Raw genomic sequence first — 20,430 nt, 5'->3', positions numbered from 1 at the left:
AACTATATCAAAACATCCCTTTACAAACTCTCACACAACTCCTGCAGTATAATTATGGTCAAAGAATAAATAAACGTAGGTCTAAAGGCTATTTGTAGGCACAAAAATGATATGACTGACAAGCTATGAATACTGTGCCACTGTTATGTCTACTCTCCTACTTTCCTCTGCCTTTACATGCTGAGCTTAGTAATTGTTCGAAACTGACATATTAACGGGCAAATTACCATATTTTTTAGACGATCAAATTTCATTAAGGTTATTGTCCTGCATAGTTAGCGAACCTCAGTGGGGTTTTTCCTTTGTTAAATAGCAAAGCCTGACGCCAACTCATATTCAAAAGTTACATTTAACATTGTGATTAAGTTTTTAGTCTATCTTTTAGCTAATTGATTAGAAATACTACGCCTTGGGCTTTTTCCTGTAAACGTGCGTCCACCTCACCTCACGGGCCATCCGTTTCCATGGTTACAACGAAAGTGTATCCACGTGCGTATATTAACTGACGTAGGCAGCATTGTGAATTGCTATCCTGTTGGCAGTGAACTACTGCTCTTACCTGCGCCGTGTTTGAGAGGTAAGTCAGACGTTATAGTGTCCGTGTCTATGAATGTAGCAGACATGGTTTCAGCCTGAACATTTGTATTAAAAATGAATACGTACAGTATATTGAGTTAGACTGTGCTGAGGGGGAATAATAACCTGAGAGCGTTACCAAGGCAGCGACGACGCACGCGGAGATAGAGACAGAGACAGAGGGAGTGCGAGAGACCTGTGGAATCCTTACTGGTGAAATATTTCACTCTGACGTTATGAAATTAGGTCCAGAGAGGCTGCGCACGCACAAATGTTACTTTGCTGACTTTTGGTGGAGTTAAATCATCCGCACTCGCTGCTGACTCGTCGATGAAGACCCTCTTAGATTGTGGACAGGTGAGTGTGTGTCTCATGCTGGTTGTGGCACTATAGTTTATAAGGTCTGCATGATCCCTGCATGTTACAGTTTAGTTAAGTGCTGAGTTTGTGTCTTTTGACAGGTGACATCTACAAACTGCCCAATGGAGAAATATGAAAAGTTGGCCAAAATTGGCGAGGGTTCCTATGGCGTGGTGTTCAAGTGCAGAAACAGAGACACTGGCCAGATAGTAGCCATCAAGAAGTTTGTGGAATCTGAAGATGACCCTGTCATTAAGAAGATTGCATTGCGAGAAATACGTATGCTGAAGGTGAGAAGAGATTAGTATCACTCTATAGTATCAAGTTTGGGCACATGTAACACCACAGGCAGAGTAGACACGTGCACGCACACAGGTGCACATGCACTCATTAAGGTATATGATCTTTTGTTACTTTGCTGGGAATCTGTCATGCACAGGCAGCCTATACTTTTTATCATTATTATTATTATTATTATTATTATTATTATTATTATACACACAGTTTAAGTTAGTTGAAAATGCTTTACAAACATTTACATGTTTAGAAACAAAGTGTGAACATGTTGGGGGTAAAATAAAGCCATAAACACAATGTTAGGATGCAGCAGAAGATAACAGGATTTTAAGTCTGCTCTTAAAGGCAGAGTTGGGGCACAGCTGAGATGCTCTGTAGGTTTAATTAAGCATTTTTTTGTGTCCATGTTCTCTGTTGGTCCTGCAGCAGCTGAAACACGTGAATCTGGTCAATCTTCTAGAGGTCTTCAGGAGGAAACGACGGCTCCACTTGGTGTTTGAGTTCTGCGAGCAGACAGTCCTCAATGAGCTGGACAAACACCCCCGAGGGTAGGTCAGGGGAAACACAGTAAGGCCATGTCTCTGAGTTGTTCTGAATTAGACCAGTGAGTTATGGAAGATACTGAAGTTAAAGATGCTCAATCACTTTAAGCATTAGAAGTGTATTTGTTATCTTTTTTTGTTGGCACCTCTCTTAGAATCCATGACCAGAGTGCAGTGGTAAAAGGTACTTTTATTCAAGTTCTGTACTTGAGCACAATATTGAGGTACTTGTACTTTGAGTACTTCCCTTTTATGCAACTTTATACTTCACTACATCTTAGACAGAGAAATTGTATTTTTTACTCTACTGCCTTTATTTGACAGTTACAGGTACTAGTTTTTTTGCAGATTAAGATTTTACATACAAAACCTAAAGTCAGTTTATAATATATGATGCTTTTTTTTTTTAAGTGTAACCACCCACATGTGTATAAATGAGTTGAAATTACCTGTTAGTCAACCAGCTACGTTAAAATTCTGCCCACATGCTAACACTGACAGGGGCTTGTCTGTTACTTAATTGTTAAAGTACAACATGGATGCGGAACTTTTAGTTGTATTTGAGTAGCCTGTTTTTACATTGTAGTGTTGTTATGCTTACTTAAAAGAATACTTCACCCTTAAAATGACTATTTAAATATTAATTATTCACCAGTGTTATGGTGAATTCATGGAGAAAACTTTTTCCACGCATCTCTCCACAGTGAACAGATAATCCAAAAAAACATTCGTTAAGTACTAGGGGTCTGCATTTAATAACAGTAAAACATATCAAAACATCTGTCAATTCAATCTCTTACACAACTTGTGCAGTGTAATAAAAGCCTCACTTAGACAGTTGTATGCTCAATACTTCCAAAACACTTGCATTTTCACTAAAACATTACATTATAAAAACACTTCCACCTCCTAGCAGTGCACCCTGAGCGTGCCTGAACACACATGCATGACACTGTTTGTACTTACGTGCTTTAAATCTTCAGGTTTTAGCAAAACTACATGTGTTTGGGAAGTAATGAACATTCACCTGGATACCTGAGACTCGGATTATACTGCACAAGTTGTGTAAGAATGTATTAACAGATGTTTTGATATAGTTTTGCAGTTGTTAAATGTGTTCCTCTTTCACTTCAATTGATGAAGAGTGTTCCTCTGTTTTGGATTATCTGTTCACTGTGGATGCAGGAAAAACAAAGCTTTTTTCATGAAAGTATTCCTTTCAGTAAAGCATCTAAATATTTCTGCCGTCACTGCAAAAGTGTGCCTCTCTTTTGAAGGAGATATCTGAATAACTGCTTACAAGAGAAGGGCAGCAGAAAGGAACAGGGTGAATTACAACGAGGGAGTCAAGACTGTTGCCAAAAGATTTCAAAGACATAGTGTTGGCAGTGGAGTGAGGGAGGAAGGGCCGAGTCTAAAACAAAATATTACTTCAGTGTTTAGGGGAAAGGGTTCTCCTTTTGGCTTCGTGCTTTTAGGACTCCTCATGCAACCTAATGTCACAAGATAAGGTGTACATTTGTCATGTGAGGTCACACAGCGAGCACACGCCACAGTGACTAGTTGCTGTCTGACCATTTTTCCTTTTCCCACAAGGCTGTGCAGCAGAAACTCTAGCTGCTCCTGAAAACAAAAGCGCTGTTGCTGTTAGACACAGGCCTAAGGTTACCTGGGTGACAGTAGGGCTGTGTAAAGCACCACTTCTTTTTTTTTTTTTTTAAATAATAAACAAGGAGAACATGAGGAGTCAATAGGCTTTGTTTTGTTCCTCTTACATCAATTGATATTCCTTTGTCTCTGTAGGGTACCCGAGGCTCAGCTGAAAAGTATAGTGTGGCAGACGCTGCAGGCTGTCAACTTTTGCCACAAGCACAACGTCAGTATGTTTTTAATCTGGTATTTCCTTTAAAGCTTTTCCTGTTATTTCCATGAATTATTCTTTTAGTTTCTCCCACATTGTTAATTTCTTCTCCTTTTTTTTTTTTTTGTCATAAAGAATAGTATTTGGGTTTTTCTGGTCCTTAGAGCAATACTTGGCCACATATTCCGTAAGTACAGTACATTGAATTTACTGGTCTCAGTAATAATTTCCTCCTTGCTGTACTGGCCATTCAGTGATCCATTTAATGTGTGACAACACTATAAAAGATGCAGGACAAATCCCCAGCCTCATATACTGTAAACTCCTGAATTAAAGGGATAGTTCACCCCCTAATTCAAAAACACGTATTTTTCCTCTCACTTGTTTTGCTGTTTATGAGTCTAGATTGTTTTGGTGTGATTTCCTGAGTGCATAGAGTTGCACAGAGATGTCTGCCTTCTCTCTAATATGACAGAAATAGATGGCACTCAGCTTGTGGTGCTCAAAGTGCCAAAAAAAACCTTTGAAAAGTCCAACAGCAATAATGACATGGTTTCTCAAGGTAATCCACAGACCCAAAACAATCTAGACAGATACATAGCACTGCAGGTAAGAGAAAAAATATGTATTTTTGCTTTGTGGGTGAACTGTCCCTTTAAGAATAAATGTTTTACAGAATGAAGATTGTGAATTTTGTTCTAGATTTTACAGTGTATTGAAAAAGGACAAATGACTACAGCAACAAATAACAAGTACATACGGAATCTGGTTGTTTTAAGATAGACTTGAAAAAAATCTGAAAATATCCTTAACATGTTTTTTTTCCCCACTGTTAACCTGTTGACTATTTTACTTTTACCAGACATGTTATTTATTGTTTTGTTGCTTCAATATTCTGCTTAACTTTATCTCTACATTTTAATCTAATGACATAGCTGTATCATTTCATTACATATACTGTATTTTATTATTAATCATTATATAAGGTAAATACAGAGCCCCTAAAGTCCCAAAAGGTGATATTTTTTATTTTGTTCGCACTAAATAAAAAAAATGAAAAAAGTATAATATGTTAAAGTAGGTAATTCGCTGACTGTGGCTGCTCATAACATCTTCCTGTCACAGTTGTAAACAGAATATGGCAAAACTATCTTATATTTCACTAGCTCAGTTTTCAGTGCAAAATATTTGTCTGAAAAACTTGTTAGAATTGACTGAGGTTGTCCAGCAGGCACCTGTAGGCAGCTGTTTAGATAATGAGCAGGGTTGACTGAGAAATTTGATCCTTCTCAAACTACAAAACTCATGAACAACTGCTCTAACTTCTCTAACTAAAATTGAGCATAATTCCAATCCATAATGAGCAGACTGTGACTTTGCTTAGGCTGCAGTTCCCCCAGTAAGACTTACTGAAGTCTCAGTATTCAGTATCCAGTTTCAATATTAAAATGTTTATAGGTTTCTGAACTCATGCTATTGTTTCTCCACATCCATTCCTCATCTGTCATCCTAATATAATCTTCTCTTTCTGTCACTATGACACCATTTATCGAGTTGCCATATCCCTGATGCTGAGTGTTTATGTTGCAGTGCATACACCGTGATGTGAAGCCAGAAAACATCCTCCTCACCAAAACCGGAGTCATCAAGCTCTGCGACTTTGGTTTTGCCCGCATTCTGAGTAGGTCATCAAGAGAGCGAGTGCATTTATGTGCATTTAGTGTTAATCTACCTCTAATGACTTATTCAACATGGAACCTGAATCAGCTGCTGCTGATGGCCTCCTCACTTTCAATGTTCCAATGAATGCATTGCACAGGAGGACTGTTCAGCCAGTTAGTGCTCCTGTGTGTAGTGTGTCTCTGTTTACCCTGCCTGCTTTAGGTTTCGGTGTTAGGTTACCATACATTAACATGTAGTCATTCAGCAGGCCTTGTAATCCCTTCTTCTACAATGTACGTGTTATTTAGTGTTCATTATTCAGCATCTAAGTGTACGTGTGTCCATACACGTTATCGCCATCTGCCTGTGTGTCTGTACACTCAGCTGGACCAGAGGATGACTACACAGACTACGTAGCGACCCGCTGGTACCGCGCTCCTGAGCTGCTGGTCGGGGATACTCAATATGGGCCTCCTGTGGACGTGTGGGCTCTGGGATGCGTCTTCGCTGAGCTGCTTCATGGGAATCCGCTCTGGCCTGGGAAGTCTGACGTTGACCAGCTCTACCTCATCCGAAAAACTCTCGGTACACTGATAAGGGGCCATATGCTTAACAGAACTAAACAACCTATGGATGCACTTCCACAAACTCACTTGCATAATTATCAATTATGAAACTGTCTTACTATGGACTTTGCTTTTGTGGGTTTCTTCAACCTGTATAGAAAGCAGGCCTTGTCCTTTTTTTAAAGGAGATAATGCCAAAACCTGACACCCATGGGTGTTTGAAATTTAAACATGTTTGTTTTTGTAGTTAGACATTTTATTTACCAAAATGTCCACCCCTCCACACACACACTGGTTCATATTTTGGTTCTGTATGGAGATTCTGTCTCATTTCTGACCTCAGGTGACCTGATCCCTCGTCACCAGCAGATCTTCCGCTCCAACGTTTTCTTCAGTGGAGTCAGTATTCCCGAACCTGACACAACGGTATGACTCCTGTTACCACTAAGAATGCATGTCTTTATGGAGAGGCAATGAAGTGTGGTTGACGTTAACGTTCCTTTTTATTTGTACTCTTAGGAGCCTTTGGAAAAGCGCTTCCATGGCGTGTCTCTGCATGCCCTCCAGGTTATGAAGGTATTTTATGTTTATATGTGATGAAGCCTGACTGACAGACCTGCATGCGCAATATTATTGGCCGATACATCTGTATTAGTGTACTGTATAATGTTGGCTGATATGTAACAAGAAATTGCAGTGCAGAAAAGCTAAAGATACTAGGCTATATATTTGAGGTCATTTACAAACAGCGTTGTCATTACAGTGTACATACTGTAGTTTGTCCACCAGACAGCACTGAGAAGCTCAAGGCAAAGCCACTGTTTTGAAATGACAAAGATTTACGTTCACTTTGTGTGAGCAGTCATGCCTGGTGATGGACCCCTCTCTCCGGCTGTCCTGTGAGGAGCTGCTGGAGTTGCCTTACTTCCAGGAAGAAGGAGGAGCCAACTGGGGCCGCGAGGGTGAGCGCCCCGGAAGACGACATGACAAAGGCTCCCGACGCCGACAGCCAGGGGTGAGTATGACACACTGGTGGCGAGATATCTGCCCATAACCCCAAACTGTACACCCTGCGACAGCCACACGTCCTTAAGTTGGTCACTTTACGTACACTTTGCATGGTCACTGGGGATGAAGCAGAGAGCCAGACCTGCTCACTTACACTTCACTAAGGTCTAACAGATGCTTTTTATAATGACGTTGTAAAATGAAAACCATCGCCGTACACATGGGCGCTGTAGCACCATTTTAGAGCTTACTTCTGTCCATACTAACACACCAGAAAACGCATATCACATGACCATTCACGTACACTGGGCATGCGCTTGCCGGTGTAAACAGGAAGCAGATTGTCTACTCTGTGCTTGGTTTCTTAGTTACAGAAAATACTACAGAGATGGTGAAAAGTAAGACCAAAGATTCCTTGGTTTGGACAGAAGATAAAGTGGAACTGTTACTGAAAGTCACACGAGTATAAAGTGGTCAAGTCAGCAGAAAATGGCAAATATGGCATTATGTGAGAGTGGCACTGGTTGAACATTATTAATTGTCAGAGGAGGCCAAGGCAATAGGAAAGGAGTAACATTACCCACACAAGAAGATAAATTCACACAAGATAGACCTAGCTATAATGTTTTCAATTGACATGTCATGGGTGATAAGACCTAATTGAGAGACAAAACGTCTCAGCGAATGCGGCTGAGTGACCATTACCTGTCGAGGCAATAATGTGGACAGTGCCTGATGTGATGCACTTGGAAAGCTAGCTTGCTAGCTAATGTTTGCTAAAGCATGCTAATAAATACTGCAGGATGTTACTGGTGCACTTTCCATTTTCTTACAATCCAGAGATCCAAATTTGCTTTGCCACTTAAAGTGAATTTTTTATTCGCCCTTTTGCTCATAATGAGTGGGAGTATGGAATGGAAGCCAATGTTAATTTTGCTCACGTGTGACTGTACCCTAAAAGGCAACCCCAGAGTTTTCATACTAACATGGGGTCAACAACGTTTTTTTAAGGTTTTCATTTTCGGTGTTCCACAACTCCGGAGTAGTGTGTATGCTAGGCGTAAATGTAGAAATTGTATGCATTTTCATATGAAAACATATTAATGTGGATGTAGCTTAGGAAGCACACTCCACCCAAAATGTTTTCAGGATACAAGATTTTCCTCTTTATGCTTGAATAAGCTACTATTTTGTTTCTGCATTCATTCGCTTCGTATGTTCAAAGCACAGCTAACATTTGTAATACACACAAGTGCTGCTTTTTAACAAGCTACATGTACAGTAAATCATTGCCATACATATTAACTTTTTTAAAATGATCTACTTTTAGCAGTCACTTCAAGTAAACTATGGTTCCTCTTACTACATTCGCAGCTAGACATCTTCATACTATCTCAAACTTTTTTCTCTTTCTCTTTCCTCTCTCTAGGCTCAGTACCTGCCTCAGCTACCAAACAGCAACATCTCACCAGCACCGGATGTTAAGAAACAGGTCAAGCATAAATATCACCTGCCCAACATTTAACAAAGCAACAAGTTTGTGGCTGAGCAGAGAGAGATGGACAAGTGCGATATTTTGTGCAATCATTTGAATACAGTCCAGTTTGAGGACACATATTTTTTTGTGTGACAGTGAAGAAGTGTATTTTAATTGTATGATCACTCTCACTTGTCATTTTTGTTGATTTTATCCCTTCATATTCTTTACACGATAGGGCATTTACAGTTGCAGGTTAGGCAACACACTGACAGTACTATTATGAAAGAACAGAGCACGCATCAGGTCTGAAGATATGGGTACTTCACTTTCACATTACACATGAAATTATTAAATAGGTCTTTAAAGTCACCAGTGTGCCATCATTACTTGGACAAAAGTACTACAGATTTCATGTTATCTGATCCCTGTGCAGGTTCATACTACACATTCAAAATATGAAATACATGTAAGGATTATTGCATTTAATAAGATAGTCAAAAAACACAATTTAAATGTTTTATTTCTGGATAGATTTTTATTGAAAAAATATAGAATGAATAAATGCATTGTTTAGCTGAAGGTAAAGTAGACATGTTGTAAATGTTGTATTACAAAACCAAAAAAAAAGAGATGAGTATATTATAGAATAGCACATATAATGCTGTAGAGTCTGTGTGTAACTTCCTGGGTCTTATCAAAAGTTCAATAAAGCCTGCCATAACAGCTGACCGTAAGTAATATGATGAGCTCTTAACATATTGCAGGCTCAGTCTTAAACAACGATCCCTAAAGTCTGACATGGATGTTTACTCTGTTGCTTAGACACAAGACAGTGATACACTGGGACACTCATCAACCCACTGACAGTCAGACACACAGCTCTGACTGATCACCTGACCTTGAACTCATCAAATTACAGATGTATCTCCATGCTAAACATCACTGTGCTACAGCCTGTAAACCAGCAGGTCTCACAGGGATAGTTTGGATCTTTTAAAGCGGGGTTGTATGAGGTGCCTGTCCATAGTCACTGTATTACATACAGTAGAAGCATGTGATACGCTCCAAGTTTAAGCAGCAGGAGCGTTGACATGGAGGCTAAGAAAGGTGCTACTCTGGACAGGGGCAGCAGCAAAGCATGTTAAAGGCACCTAAAATAATCCCACATGAAAAAATTTACACGATTTTAAGTGTAGGCTATATTGAGAGTAGTTTCACAGCTTTACCTTTCTGTCAAACAGCTTCTTTAGATAGGGAAGCACTTAACGTCTTCTGTTACCCATCTATGCTCTAATCAAAGCCACCAGACTCTGCTGACAAAACACTAATTTTGGCTCGTTGAACATGGTAGCTACTTGTATGCTGCTGCCTCAGTTAGTTAGTGTTATTGTGTGACTTTGGTGAATCCAAACACACAAGCAAACTAACTGATCAAGGCAGCAGTAGACCGGCAGCTCAAGTGTTTAGTGACGTGAGATCACTGATTTCTTAATGGAGTCTGGCTTTGAAGAGAGCAATATAATGGCTTTAGCTCACTGTCGAAAATCTACAGTTGGTCACAAGATGACTGATTGAACTTGGGCAAAACATTCAAGTATTTCGTTTTATCATTAAATCTGTTCATATACAATTCTTTTTATGTGATCATCATGTCATTAATGTAGTTTTCTCTTAACCCCTTAAAAAACCCACAGAGTAAAAGATATAGTCAAGTGAGGAAGCAAAACATAACAATAAGAGACTTTATCTGCTCTTTGGGATCATTTTAGAATATTATTGGTACAGAAGATAAATTGTGTGATCACTTTGTATTTCTGGATCATAAAAAAAACTCGGGAAAAATAACGGGGAAATACAATCAAAGCAAGACAGCCTTTTTAGAATCTTTGGTATAACTTTTTTAACATTTGGTCAAACCTTTAACCCTTGATCGTACCCAAAAACAACTGCTGTAAATCATTACCATCGGGGCGTGGCGATGACCTTGTACCTGCGAGGCACATTGGCGAAGCTGCTGTACTCTGGGCTGAGATCCACACTGTCAGGTCCTCCAGGACAGGACAAGGTGAAACGCTGCAGAAGTGACACTATGAAGAGGAAAATCTCCATGCGAGCAAGGGACTCACCGACACACGATCTCTTTCCTGAGAGACAACCACATACAAACCAGCGAGAGTGAGAATATAAACGTGAGATAAATGGAAAATCATTGTGGGGACTGGCTTTATAATTGGCATCTTAAAAAGAAAATAACAGCTGAGAAAAAAAGGATGACAAAAAATAAAATCTGCTTAGCAAGCTATACTAATGTTCAGCCACATTTCTACATGTACTTATTAATTCACCTGCAGAGAAAGGCAGGAATGCAGGATTTTTCTTGAAGTTGCCATTCTGGTCCAGAAAGTGCTGTGGGTTGAAGGACCATGGGGTCTCCCACTGTTTTTCCTCTTTCAGCACAGAGTGCAACAAGGGAATAATTAATGTATCCTGTTGAGACAAGACATAGTATCAGTTTTAAATGATCTGGTAATATTTAACATCAATAACACTTAATGTGATGAAACCAGAATACCTTCGGAATAGTGTAACCCCTGAAAGTGATGTCCTGGAGTGCATAGTGAGGAACGTTCATGGGAACAATATCTATTAGACGCTGAATTTCATGGAGGACTGCATCTGTGAAGGGTAGGGACTTCCTGTCCTCCATATAAGGACAACGCTCCTGTCCAATCACTCTGTCGATCTCCTGCTGCATATTCTCTTAAGAATGAGGAAAACACAGCTATTTCACTTGTGCTGAAACAATTAGTTGATTAATTAAAGCTGGGGTAGGCAGTCCTATTTTGGTGTCATTGGGCAAAAATCCCACAACAAACTTTGATCATAATGTAGTTTAAGTGAGCTGAGAGAAAACTAGACTTCTGCACCTCCTCTTGGCTCGTTCTCAGGCTTTAGAAAATGATTGTGCCTTCAAGTTCAAGTTTATGTAGCTAATGTTAGCCAAAGCCTCGAATCACAGTGTGTTCCACACCTCACTCCCCACCACGACAGACCACCTCACTGGGAGAAGAGCTAGCAGTAACATAATTCAGCTTCTGAATTCCTAGAATTTAATGTACAATAAATATAACAGCAGGGCAACCACAACCACTGACAAGGTACATGGTAAAGAGCTGTAGTGCCCTGAGTCTTAAAAAAATATATCTGTGAACCTACAACAAACTTGTCAAATAGCCATGTGTTTAAAAGACATCTAATGGCTGTAGAGGTCATTAGTGTACAGGGTTTCTTAGACCTACCCTGTATTTTGGGGTATTTGATCAGCACACTCAGTCCAAATCTGATAGTTGAGCTGGTGGTTTCAGTTCCTGCCAGGTATAGGTTCAACACTGTTGACGCCAAGTTGTCATGGTGGAACTCAGTTGTGGGAATATGCTTCTCCTAAAGAAATGAAACAGACATTTTACTGATATGACGACACAATCGACCTGCAGGATAACAAGTCAAGGTGCGCTGGAAGGAGTGCATCTGTGCACCTAGTGGTCTGCGGGTGTATGTGAATTTGCGTCAGTGAATAAGCAAGTGTAGTGAGTAAGCATGCTCAACATGTCCACAGTAAATATAAGAAACATGATTTTCAGCTCACAGAGGCTTATTCTGGTTAATAAACTGAGTTCTGTCATACCTGACTGAGTCTCGTGAGGAAGCAGTCAATGTAATCTCTGGGTGAGCTGGGATCCAGCGTATCCTGGTGTTCCTGGATCTTCTTCAAAATAAAATCTCTCAGCTTCTCAACTTTGGCAAACATCACGTGCTGTCGACCTGGCAGCCATTCCATCAAGCGAGGGAAGATATTATACAGCTGTGATGAGGAGTGGAAAGGACTTGTGAATAATAACCAGTTGTTAGGTGAGTTAAAGGACCTGCGGCCTTTGGTATTTGAGGTGCTGCTCAAAAAGAAATGCACCATCCGTGTCTACATATAAACCGCAGATCATTCTTCACAGGACAGACAACAGAGCCTTGATAGCTACACTCATACTTGGCACAGTGTGGAAATAAACCTAACCATCAATACAAATACACTTTAAAAGACGTCATATGTCAACAGTATTCTTGTCAACTGGGAATCGATATAATCTATACAGATAAACTGTATCTGTGTACAAACTTTACATTTTGGATTTTGTTGCCTTGACTTGCTAAATGTCTGCATTGGTTTGCTGTGCTAATTTTGTGGGAGGATGCTGTGGGAATGAGAGACCACCTGTTTCAAAAATTAAGATTTCCCTCTAAAATAAGTGCTGCTTGGTGGATCAAGTACACTCCACGAGTCCACAAGTTTCTCCTCCTTTTCCACAATACAAGAGAGCTGTGACTTGTTCATGTTCTTACCTCCCCTCCATGTTCACTATCTCCCCTGCTGGCTGCTTCCCATTTGGTGCTGGAGAGCAGCAGCTATTGTTTGTGGACAATGCTTGCTTCATTGAACTTCAACATTTGCCCAAGACAAGACAAAAATCTTACGTCAAGTCAACTCACTTTAACTTATATAGCACATTTAAAAACAACAGGAGTTGAACCAAAGGGCCTTCCAGTCGAAGGAGATGAGTAAGAATCTGCCTGAACGCAGGAGCTTATGATATTAAACATGTCTGATTTTGTCGGAACATCAAGATGAGATAAAGACTGACTTAAGACAGCTCAGACTGAGTTTTATGACCACTTTACTACCATCTGAGGAAAAATGCTTCAAGTCATTTGGTGTAAGGTCGGTATTAAGGGTCCTGCTGAGCAGTGATCTTCCTAACCATCTTACCTGACCCCAGGGACTGCTGCCAAATTTCAGTATGTCTGCGATTATCTGCAGAAGGGAGAGGAAGTGGTCGTCGTCATAGCTGAAGCGTTGACCAAACACCAAGCAGCAGATCACGTTGGACACGGTGCAGCTCAGGAAGAACGTGGGATCAAAAGGTGTGGCTGGGGATAAAGGAAAGAACGCTGTCAAGAAGGCCAGCACGACTTGGATTATTCTGTCCCACTCCAAGGTTTTTGTCTGCTCAGTCTTCAAAGTTGAGCACAATGCACAAGGGTCACCCTTTTCCATACAATCCTGGATATATCTGATGAGAAATATGCAAACATACATGGCAGGCACATACATACCTTTGGTATTATTTATGCGTGCCACCAGATGTTTGCTCTCCTCTTGGATCCACTCTTCCATCCCCTTGCGCCCCATGCCAAAGTCTCTCAGCGTTGTCAGGGTGAAACGTCTCAACTGCCGCCACCGCTCTCCGTTACTGATTGCCAAACCTTGGTAGTTAAGAGAACCTCATAATCAATCTGGCCTCCACATACAAAAGAAACAAGACGCTCAAAACGCCACAAAAAACACATTTGGAAAACCTCAACAGCAATGTCTCTTTCCAGAAATCATGGTTACTCAAGATAATCCACAGACCTTGTGAACAGTTTCATGTAGGAACTACTTTCTTTCTACCAAACTACACCTGCCAACCGTATCACTGTGTGGAAGGAAGCTCAAGATGTAAACATCAATGGCGTCCTCCTTGGTTGAGCTGTAACGTTAGCTTGTTCAGTGGTAAGATGCACGCTCCCTTCTGCGCAGTGATGAGGTTTGATGGGTGTATTTTTGTAGAAAGAAAATAGTTCCTGAATGAAACTGCTCACAACAAGGTCTGAGTATGCTGGTCATGATTTCTGGAAAGCGACATTGCTGTGGAGTTTTTCAAGTATATCTTTTTTCATGCTCAGATCACCACAAGCTGAGCGCCATCAAGTTCTAGTATATTAGAGAGAAGGCTGACAAAATCTCCAACACTCGGCAACTCACACCAAAACAATCTAGATTGATAAGTAGCATTACAGTCAAGAGGAAAATGTATATTTTTGATTTTGGGTTGAAGTGTCTCTTTAAGGGCACAGTACATTATGTTGATCTGTCACACATATCATCACAAAATTCCCATCTTACCATAGCCCCTGGTAGCTCTCATCAAGAAAGGAATAGGTCCTCTGCCAATGAAGTCATCTGCTTGGTCCACCAGTGCCTCTTTCACAGCATCATACCCTACCAGCACTACGATACGCTGACGGCCCATGTACATAGTCATCACAGGGCCATAGCTTTCGCTGAGCTTGGGGTTAAACAGAGCAAACATGCTTTTGATTCTTGTACATGCAAAGAGCAAATCAATATACACTGCGCAATGCAGAGAAGAAAACAGATACCCTAACAAAACATAATAATACACAGGTATGATTATTCAGCTATATACACAAGTATACAAACATATAACTGAGACTTAGAAAAAATATAAATAAGCAAAAGCAGACGTGAAGCGCGGAATATCTCTATTTCTGCTAACAAGTAAGGTTGGCTTTACACATACAACACAACTGACAACAAAGCTAAATTCCTTACATAATTTAAAGATCCAGCATGGAGGATTTAGGGGAATATAATGGCAGAAATGGAATATGTGTGTTTTCTTTTGTGTATAATCACCTAGAGATAAGACCTGAAGTGTTTTTGTCATCTTCGAATGAGCTGTTTGTATCTACATAGGGTGCAGGTCCTTATAAATTCTAGTTTTAATCACCAGGTCCGTTTGTTTCAGAGAGGAAGAGACCTCTGCAGACGATTCGACTCCTGGTAAAAAACAAAACAAAAAACAAACTCCCAAATAACTGGATCTCAAGTTATCAGGGAAAAAAGTAAACGCACATTAGCAGGTGCTGGGCAGCCTTGGAGTAAAAGCTGATTTTAGTGAAATTGCTTTATTCACTGGTTTTACTGGTTTTAACCACCTGCTTCATTTGTTTGGAAGAGGAAGATACCTCTGCAGATAATTTGGCTCCTGGTAAAAACCTCCTTAACAAACACTTAAGGAATCCTAAGTGGGAGTTCACGTTTTGCATGCAGGAAAAATTTCAGCTGGATGCCAACTGCAACCCACATCGTTAGATGCCACTTGGTTAGGGCTGTCTTTGCAGTTCAAATTACAAAACAGTGAAGGGATGTGGGTGTTTCTGATCAGCCTCTGTAGGGACATCAATGTCTAGAGTCAAGAAAAATTCTCAATGCATTGGATTCAAGTAACATAAGTCGGCGATAAGCTGCGGCTAGGTGATTTCAACATACTGACCCAGGGAAACATTCACTGAACATTTCAACTTTAGGGGGAAAAAAACATTGCTGTGGATAATAAACCCTTTAAAAGATATCTTAAAGAATATTGAGCTGGGGAACAGAGCACCTTTCTCACCTGTCGCATAGTTTTGAAAGGAGCCCTTTTGTCCAGCTGCAGCAGGTTCCCTATGATAGGCAGTGCGGACGGTCCCGGAGGTAAACAGACGTGTTTACGGCTCCTCAGGCTTAACAGCCACAGCAAAGCGACAATAAGCCCCGCTAAAATCAGCGTGACAAACAACTCCATAATGCTCGACGAAAGAGAAAACAAGTTTAGTCCCTGAAGTACTATAAAAGTTTAAATCTTTAGTGAGATCAACTGATTGCACAGCTCCACACAGCTGTCACTGCTGCTGTGTGACGTGCCTGGATCTCATGCAGCAGCAGGTAGGGCGGTGACGGAATAACTCGTCTTCTATGAGTATATAGTCTGCTGCTCGTTTACTCCGAGCCTCTGGACCTTAGCACAGATCAGGAGTTATGGAGCAGTAAACTACATGAAACTAAACCAGCAGTTCACCTACATTTTGTGGTAGCTGGTAGTTCAGCTTCTTAGTGATTATATTAGCTATTTATTTACTAGTCCATACCCACTGAGTGCACAGTTGCCCATGTACAGTTTCACATGGTGTGTGTTTGGGATACAGGACATAGGAAATTGCAGATTAAATAACTGAACCCATTAAAGCCTCAGTGTGTAAAAATGGTGAGTAACAGTGACATCAGCGGTGAAATTCTAGATTGCAGTGCTCACTGGCGCTCACTCGCTCACAAATCCCGTCAGGTAAGTGACGGTGGCCTCGTAGGATAAAAAGCCTTGCGCAGACAGAGATGGCATCATCCAAGAGTTTTTCAAGTTTTTCAGGAGTAGGCCTATCTAGCGATGAGAAGAATATTTATTTAGGAATCTAAACCATGTTACGATATTGTAGTGACCCTGCAGTAAATGTTCTGTTATAATGTCAATGTTCTGTGAGTTAATGGCATGTTTGGGATTAAATGAGTATAGGTAGGGAGGCGGGGGGTGAGTGTGACGGGGATGAGAGCTGTGTGAGTGCACGTGGTGGTGTGTGTATGAGCAAACTGGAGGAGAGAGCAGGAGTGCACAGTTGGAGTTACAGCTAAGTTCTTGTTTGTTGGTTGTTTTGGTGTAGTTACGGCCAACAGTAACCTGTACTGTTCAATAATAAATGGTGGTTTGCCGAATAAATGCGTCATCCTTTCCACACGTCCTGGCGGACGCTACAATATGTTATAGCTTACCAGTGAGATATAGGTTATCTGTGAGATATAACGTTATGTTAGGAGTGTTTTATCTCTAATTGTTTTGGTAACACGAGCAAACATTAGCACAGTAATGCTAAAATAACACGTTTATGTGATAGTCACGGCACAGTGCGGCAAATATAGGTTGGTACGATTATAATATATGCGTCTCCAGAGTGTTCTTCCACAGGAGTTTTTTCCACCTGGAATAAGCAACGCCGATATTCACTCACGTTTTGTCCCGTCCTCGCTTATCTGATCTTTTTCTTTTATTTGGTGGCGTGGTTTCCCTCTTACGGGGCAAAACATATGTGTGGTCCTCCATTTAAATTGCGACAGAATCATAAAAGTACAAAGTAGGTTCATGCAGAAGCACCCCAGATTGAGCTGCACCTTCTCCAGTGACGGCAAGTTCTAGGTAAATGCGAAAGGCGAAGCACGTGTATCTGTTTCGGCCACTGTATTCAAATATGGCGATGCAAGAATGCAGCCTCCAGCATACCGCGCCCTGCCTGTGTATATATAGAGGAATCATTCTAAGCCTATGAGAAAGCTTCCATTTGTATGTGAATTGCATTACACTTTAGTAAATATTTATGAAAGCAATAGTTGATATTTGCTAATAAACAACCACGTAAATTACACATTGTAACTTTAAGAAGAGCAATGTATTCAGACAGAGTTTTTGTGAATTTGACAGTACGATTGCTTTATTGAAAGTACAGTAGTACCATTGCCAATAGTGGGATAGTTAGTGGGCTAAAACTGTACATTAGCAGTTGAGGTAGCACGTTGAAAGGCAGATAGTTAAAGGGATAGTGCACCCAAAAATGAAAATTCAGCCATTATCTACTCACCCATATGCCGATGGAGGCTCAGGTGAAGTTTTGATGAGCCACGCCCTCCGCAATATTCATTGCCTTATAGAAGCTCAGTTTTAGTAAGTTTTCCAACTTTTGCCAAGAGGGAACTTTAGATATTGGTCCCTAGATTATGTTCACCGGGTTTCATGCAGATTGGTCAAACTTCCTAGGAAGAGATCGATTTGAAGTGTTTTTCAAAAAATTCAAAATGGCGGAAAATCTATATAACTGGAAGTTATGGTTTCTTGAGGCAAATTTGTTCCTCATGAGGAGAGGCATCTCTGTGCAAAGTTTCATGTCTCTACGACATACAGGGCATGATACATGCCCATTCAAAGTTTGCACTTTCAATCGGTTGCTATAGCGCCCCCCTTTGGCCAATTGATGTAATATTGCTTCATTCGCATCCTCCCATGACCCTCTACCACTGTGCCAAATTTCACATGGATTGACCAAGTCAGTGAGGAGAAAAAACGTGGAACAGACACATCCACGTACAAACTCACAGACAGTTTTCGTCATTATATAGTAAGATTTATTTATTTGTGCCATTTTGTGTGTACTACTAACAACAACAAAACAAAAACATATTCTGCTAAAGTTTTTGTACCCAGTGTGCATTCAGCATCTTTACACATCCTATAAACTCCACATGATGTAAACTCCAGTCTCTTGTGTGAAAATCCTGCACTTGGCCTATTCATCCACCATATCTTACTCCCATCACAGACTGTAACTGTTTATACTATGTCCAGAGCTGGTTATAACGCGTTAAAAAGTAACGCGTTAGAGTACTTTGATTACTTTTTGCAGTAACGAGTAACCTAACATGTTAGTTTGCTGTTTGAGTAATCAAATACTTAAGTACATTTTCAAACAAGACATCAGTTACTTCCGTTACTTTTAGAACGCTGGTCCTTCACCTCTGAAACAGCAACGACTGTCGTTTGGTTCTAACAACGGAGATAACGTTAAACCTATCAGTCTGAAAGAAGCCATGGAGCTTGTGGCTCGCTATGTGGTCGGAGAAATGCTGCCGTTGTCTATGGTGGAGTCTAAATAGGTGGAGTAGGACTCGCTGACAGACTCAGGACTTGCATTATGCCTGGTACACGCTACACACTGGTACTCACCAATTATCCCCGGTCGTCTTTCATGGCGTGTGTGATGTCATCGGGTTATTCTTGTCCTATTTTTATTACTTTCAGTATTATTTGAGTCACTGCCAGAACTGCGTCTGTTCATGTGCCAGCTGACATGTTGTTGTAGTCACCTAAAAGCGTCAGCAGATGGCAGGAGCTACATTTGAAGCGCCATATGTAAACTGTCAAGCTACTGTATCTTCCACAGGAAGTTCTGACAAATGTTTCAGAATAAAAGTCTATTTAGAAAATGGAGGGATTCTCTAGCCGAGGTTATAAGGGGCTTTTAATTTGAAACAAGTGTTGAGTTTGAAATGACGGTGCGATATGTTAACTTTACAAAGAGAACGGCGCGTACAAAAAGTAAATATATAAACACACAGAGGGATTAATAAATAACCGACCGTCTATAATGTAGTTTGTTTCAAATGAAGCTGGGAGCCTCTGCAGTTGTGGTGAGTAAATGTTATTGTTGTTAATGTTATTACTTTATGTCCGACTGTGAGGATGTACCATTGTTTGCTAGCTTGATGCTAATGACAGTAACGTTAACTCAGCGGGTTGACAAAGTGCCTCTGCTGTTTCACACCATCATTTCCCCCTTTTGCTCTGTGTGGTAACATCCCTAGAGGAATAATAAAAACGCTGGGGTGTTGTTGTCATACAGTTGTCTACGGCAGCAGATCGTTGTGTGTTTCTACTGGTCAAAGTGACGGCTGTGATGGGAGAATTGGATCTCAGTGAAGGGCAAGTGGTCCATAACTTTAATTGTAGAGACAAAAAAAATGTAGGCTTAGCGCCCTGTGGTCCATTGCCCAATAGGAAATGTAGAATACTCAAAAGTACTTTAAAAGTGCTTGAGTTACTTTTCTCAGGGAGTAACGTTGGAGGTACTTTAAAAGTACTCGAGTTACTTTACTCATGGAGTAACGCAGTACAGTAACTGGTTACTTTTTTAAAAGTAACGCAGTATCGTACTTTGATTACTTTTAAAGTAACCCTTACCCAACTCTGACTACATCACTTGATTTTCTGGCAGTACATTTGTGATTTTTTTCTCTCGTAAATTTACCATTTACCACTGCCCTAATCCTAACAGCTCTCGTCCTTGAAGCGTCAGCGTGATGAATACTACTGTAGCCCATCACTTAACGCAGTGGGATCCATAGTAACACATCACAGGAAGGGGTGTAAATAGCCGAATACCTGCAGCGTGACTATTCTCGTCTGGGTGCAAATACATACTCCAAAATTTTATCATGATACTGTTTTGAGCACCCAGCTCCCAGTGAAAGCAATCGAGAGGAAATGAGAAAAATAACTCAGTCATTCACAATCTATGCTATAATGCTAACAGTTAATATCATGTTAAAGGATGAAATATTTGTCTCAATTAGGGACATTTTCTTGAAATGCAGTTGTTGAGTGTCCTTTTGCTAAAATTAGAATATTGAAATAGAGAGCTTTAACAGTGACAATTCATTTGATGATTGAAGACCTTGGTATTAACAGTCACTATTACGATTTCCCACCAAACTTAGACATATAAATATATAGGTCAAAGATATGAAATGACATTTGTCAAATAAAA

General features: G+C 40.4%; 2 protein-coding genes across 2 annotated transcripts; one reads left to right on the top strand and one right to left on the bottom strand.

Moving 5' to 3' along the window:
• The first annotated feature begins 518 nt into the window (after nucleotides 1-518).
• On the top strand, nucleotides 519-8,726 carry LOC125888923 (cyclin-dependent kinase-like 1). The gene is made up of 11 exons (XM_049576572.1): nucleotides 519-577; nucleotides 823-933; nucleotides 1,038-1,226; nucleotides 1,660-1,781; nucleotides 3,579-3,651; nucleotides 5,227-5,317; nucleotides 5,683-5,883; nucleotides 6,208-6,290; nucleotides 6,384-6,440; nucleotides 6,727-6,879; nucleotides 8,302-8,726. Exons 2-11 carry the CDS (start codon nucleotides 907-909, stop codon nucleotides 8,395-8,397), a joined length of 1,092 nt encoding a protein of 363 aa, XP_049432529.1. The 5' UTR covers nucleotides 519-577; nucleotides 823-906; the 3' UTR covers nucleotides 8,398-8,726.
• Nucleotides 8,727-8,867: 141 nt separating this feature from the next.
• On the bottom strand, nucleotides 8,868-16,099 carry LOC125888920 (cytochrome P450 2F3-like). Its single transcript, XM_049576567.1, has 9 exons — nucleotides 15,645-16,099; nucleotides 14,351-14,513; nucleotides 13,519-13,668; nucleotides 13,172-13,332; nucleotides 12,038-12,214; nucleotides 11,652-11,793; nucleotides 10,925-11,112; nucleotides 10,698-10,839; nucleotides 8,868-10,496 (listed from the first exon to the last, which is right to left on the bottom strand). The coding sequence occupies exons 1-9, from the start codon at nucleotides 15,813-15,815 to the stop codon at nucleotides 10,312-10,314; spliced, it is 1,479 nt and encodes a 492-aa protein (XP_049432524.1). The 5' UTR covers nucleotides 15,816-16,099; the 3' UTR covers nucleotides 8,868-10,311.
• Between the last annotated feature and the right edge of the window lie 4,331 nt (nucleotides 16,100-20,430).

Source organism: Epinephelus fuscoguttatus, linkage group LG5 (assembly GCF_011397635.1).
Source record: "Epinephelus fuscoguttatus linkage group LG5, E.fuscoguttatus.final_Chr_v1".
Classification (NCBI taxonomy): Eukaryota; Metazoa; Chordata; class Actinopteri; order Perciformes; family Serranidae; genus Epinephelus; species Epinephelus fuscoguttatus.
Note: the sequence above shows the minus strand (reverse complement) of the source record. Positions and strands in the feature narration are given on the sequence as shown.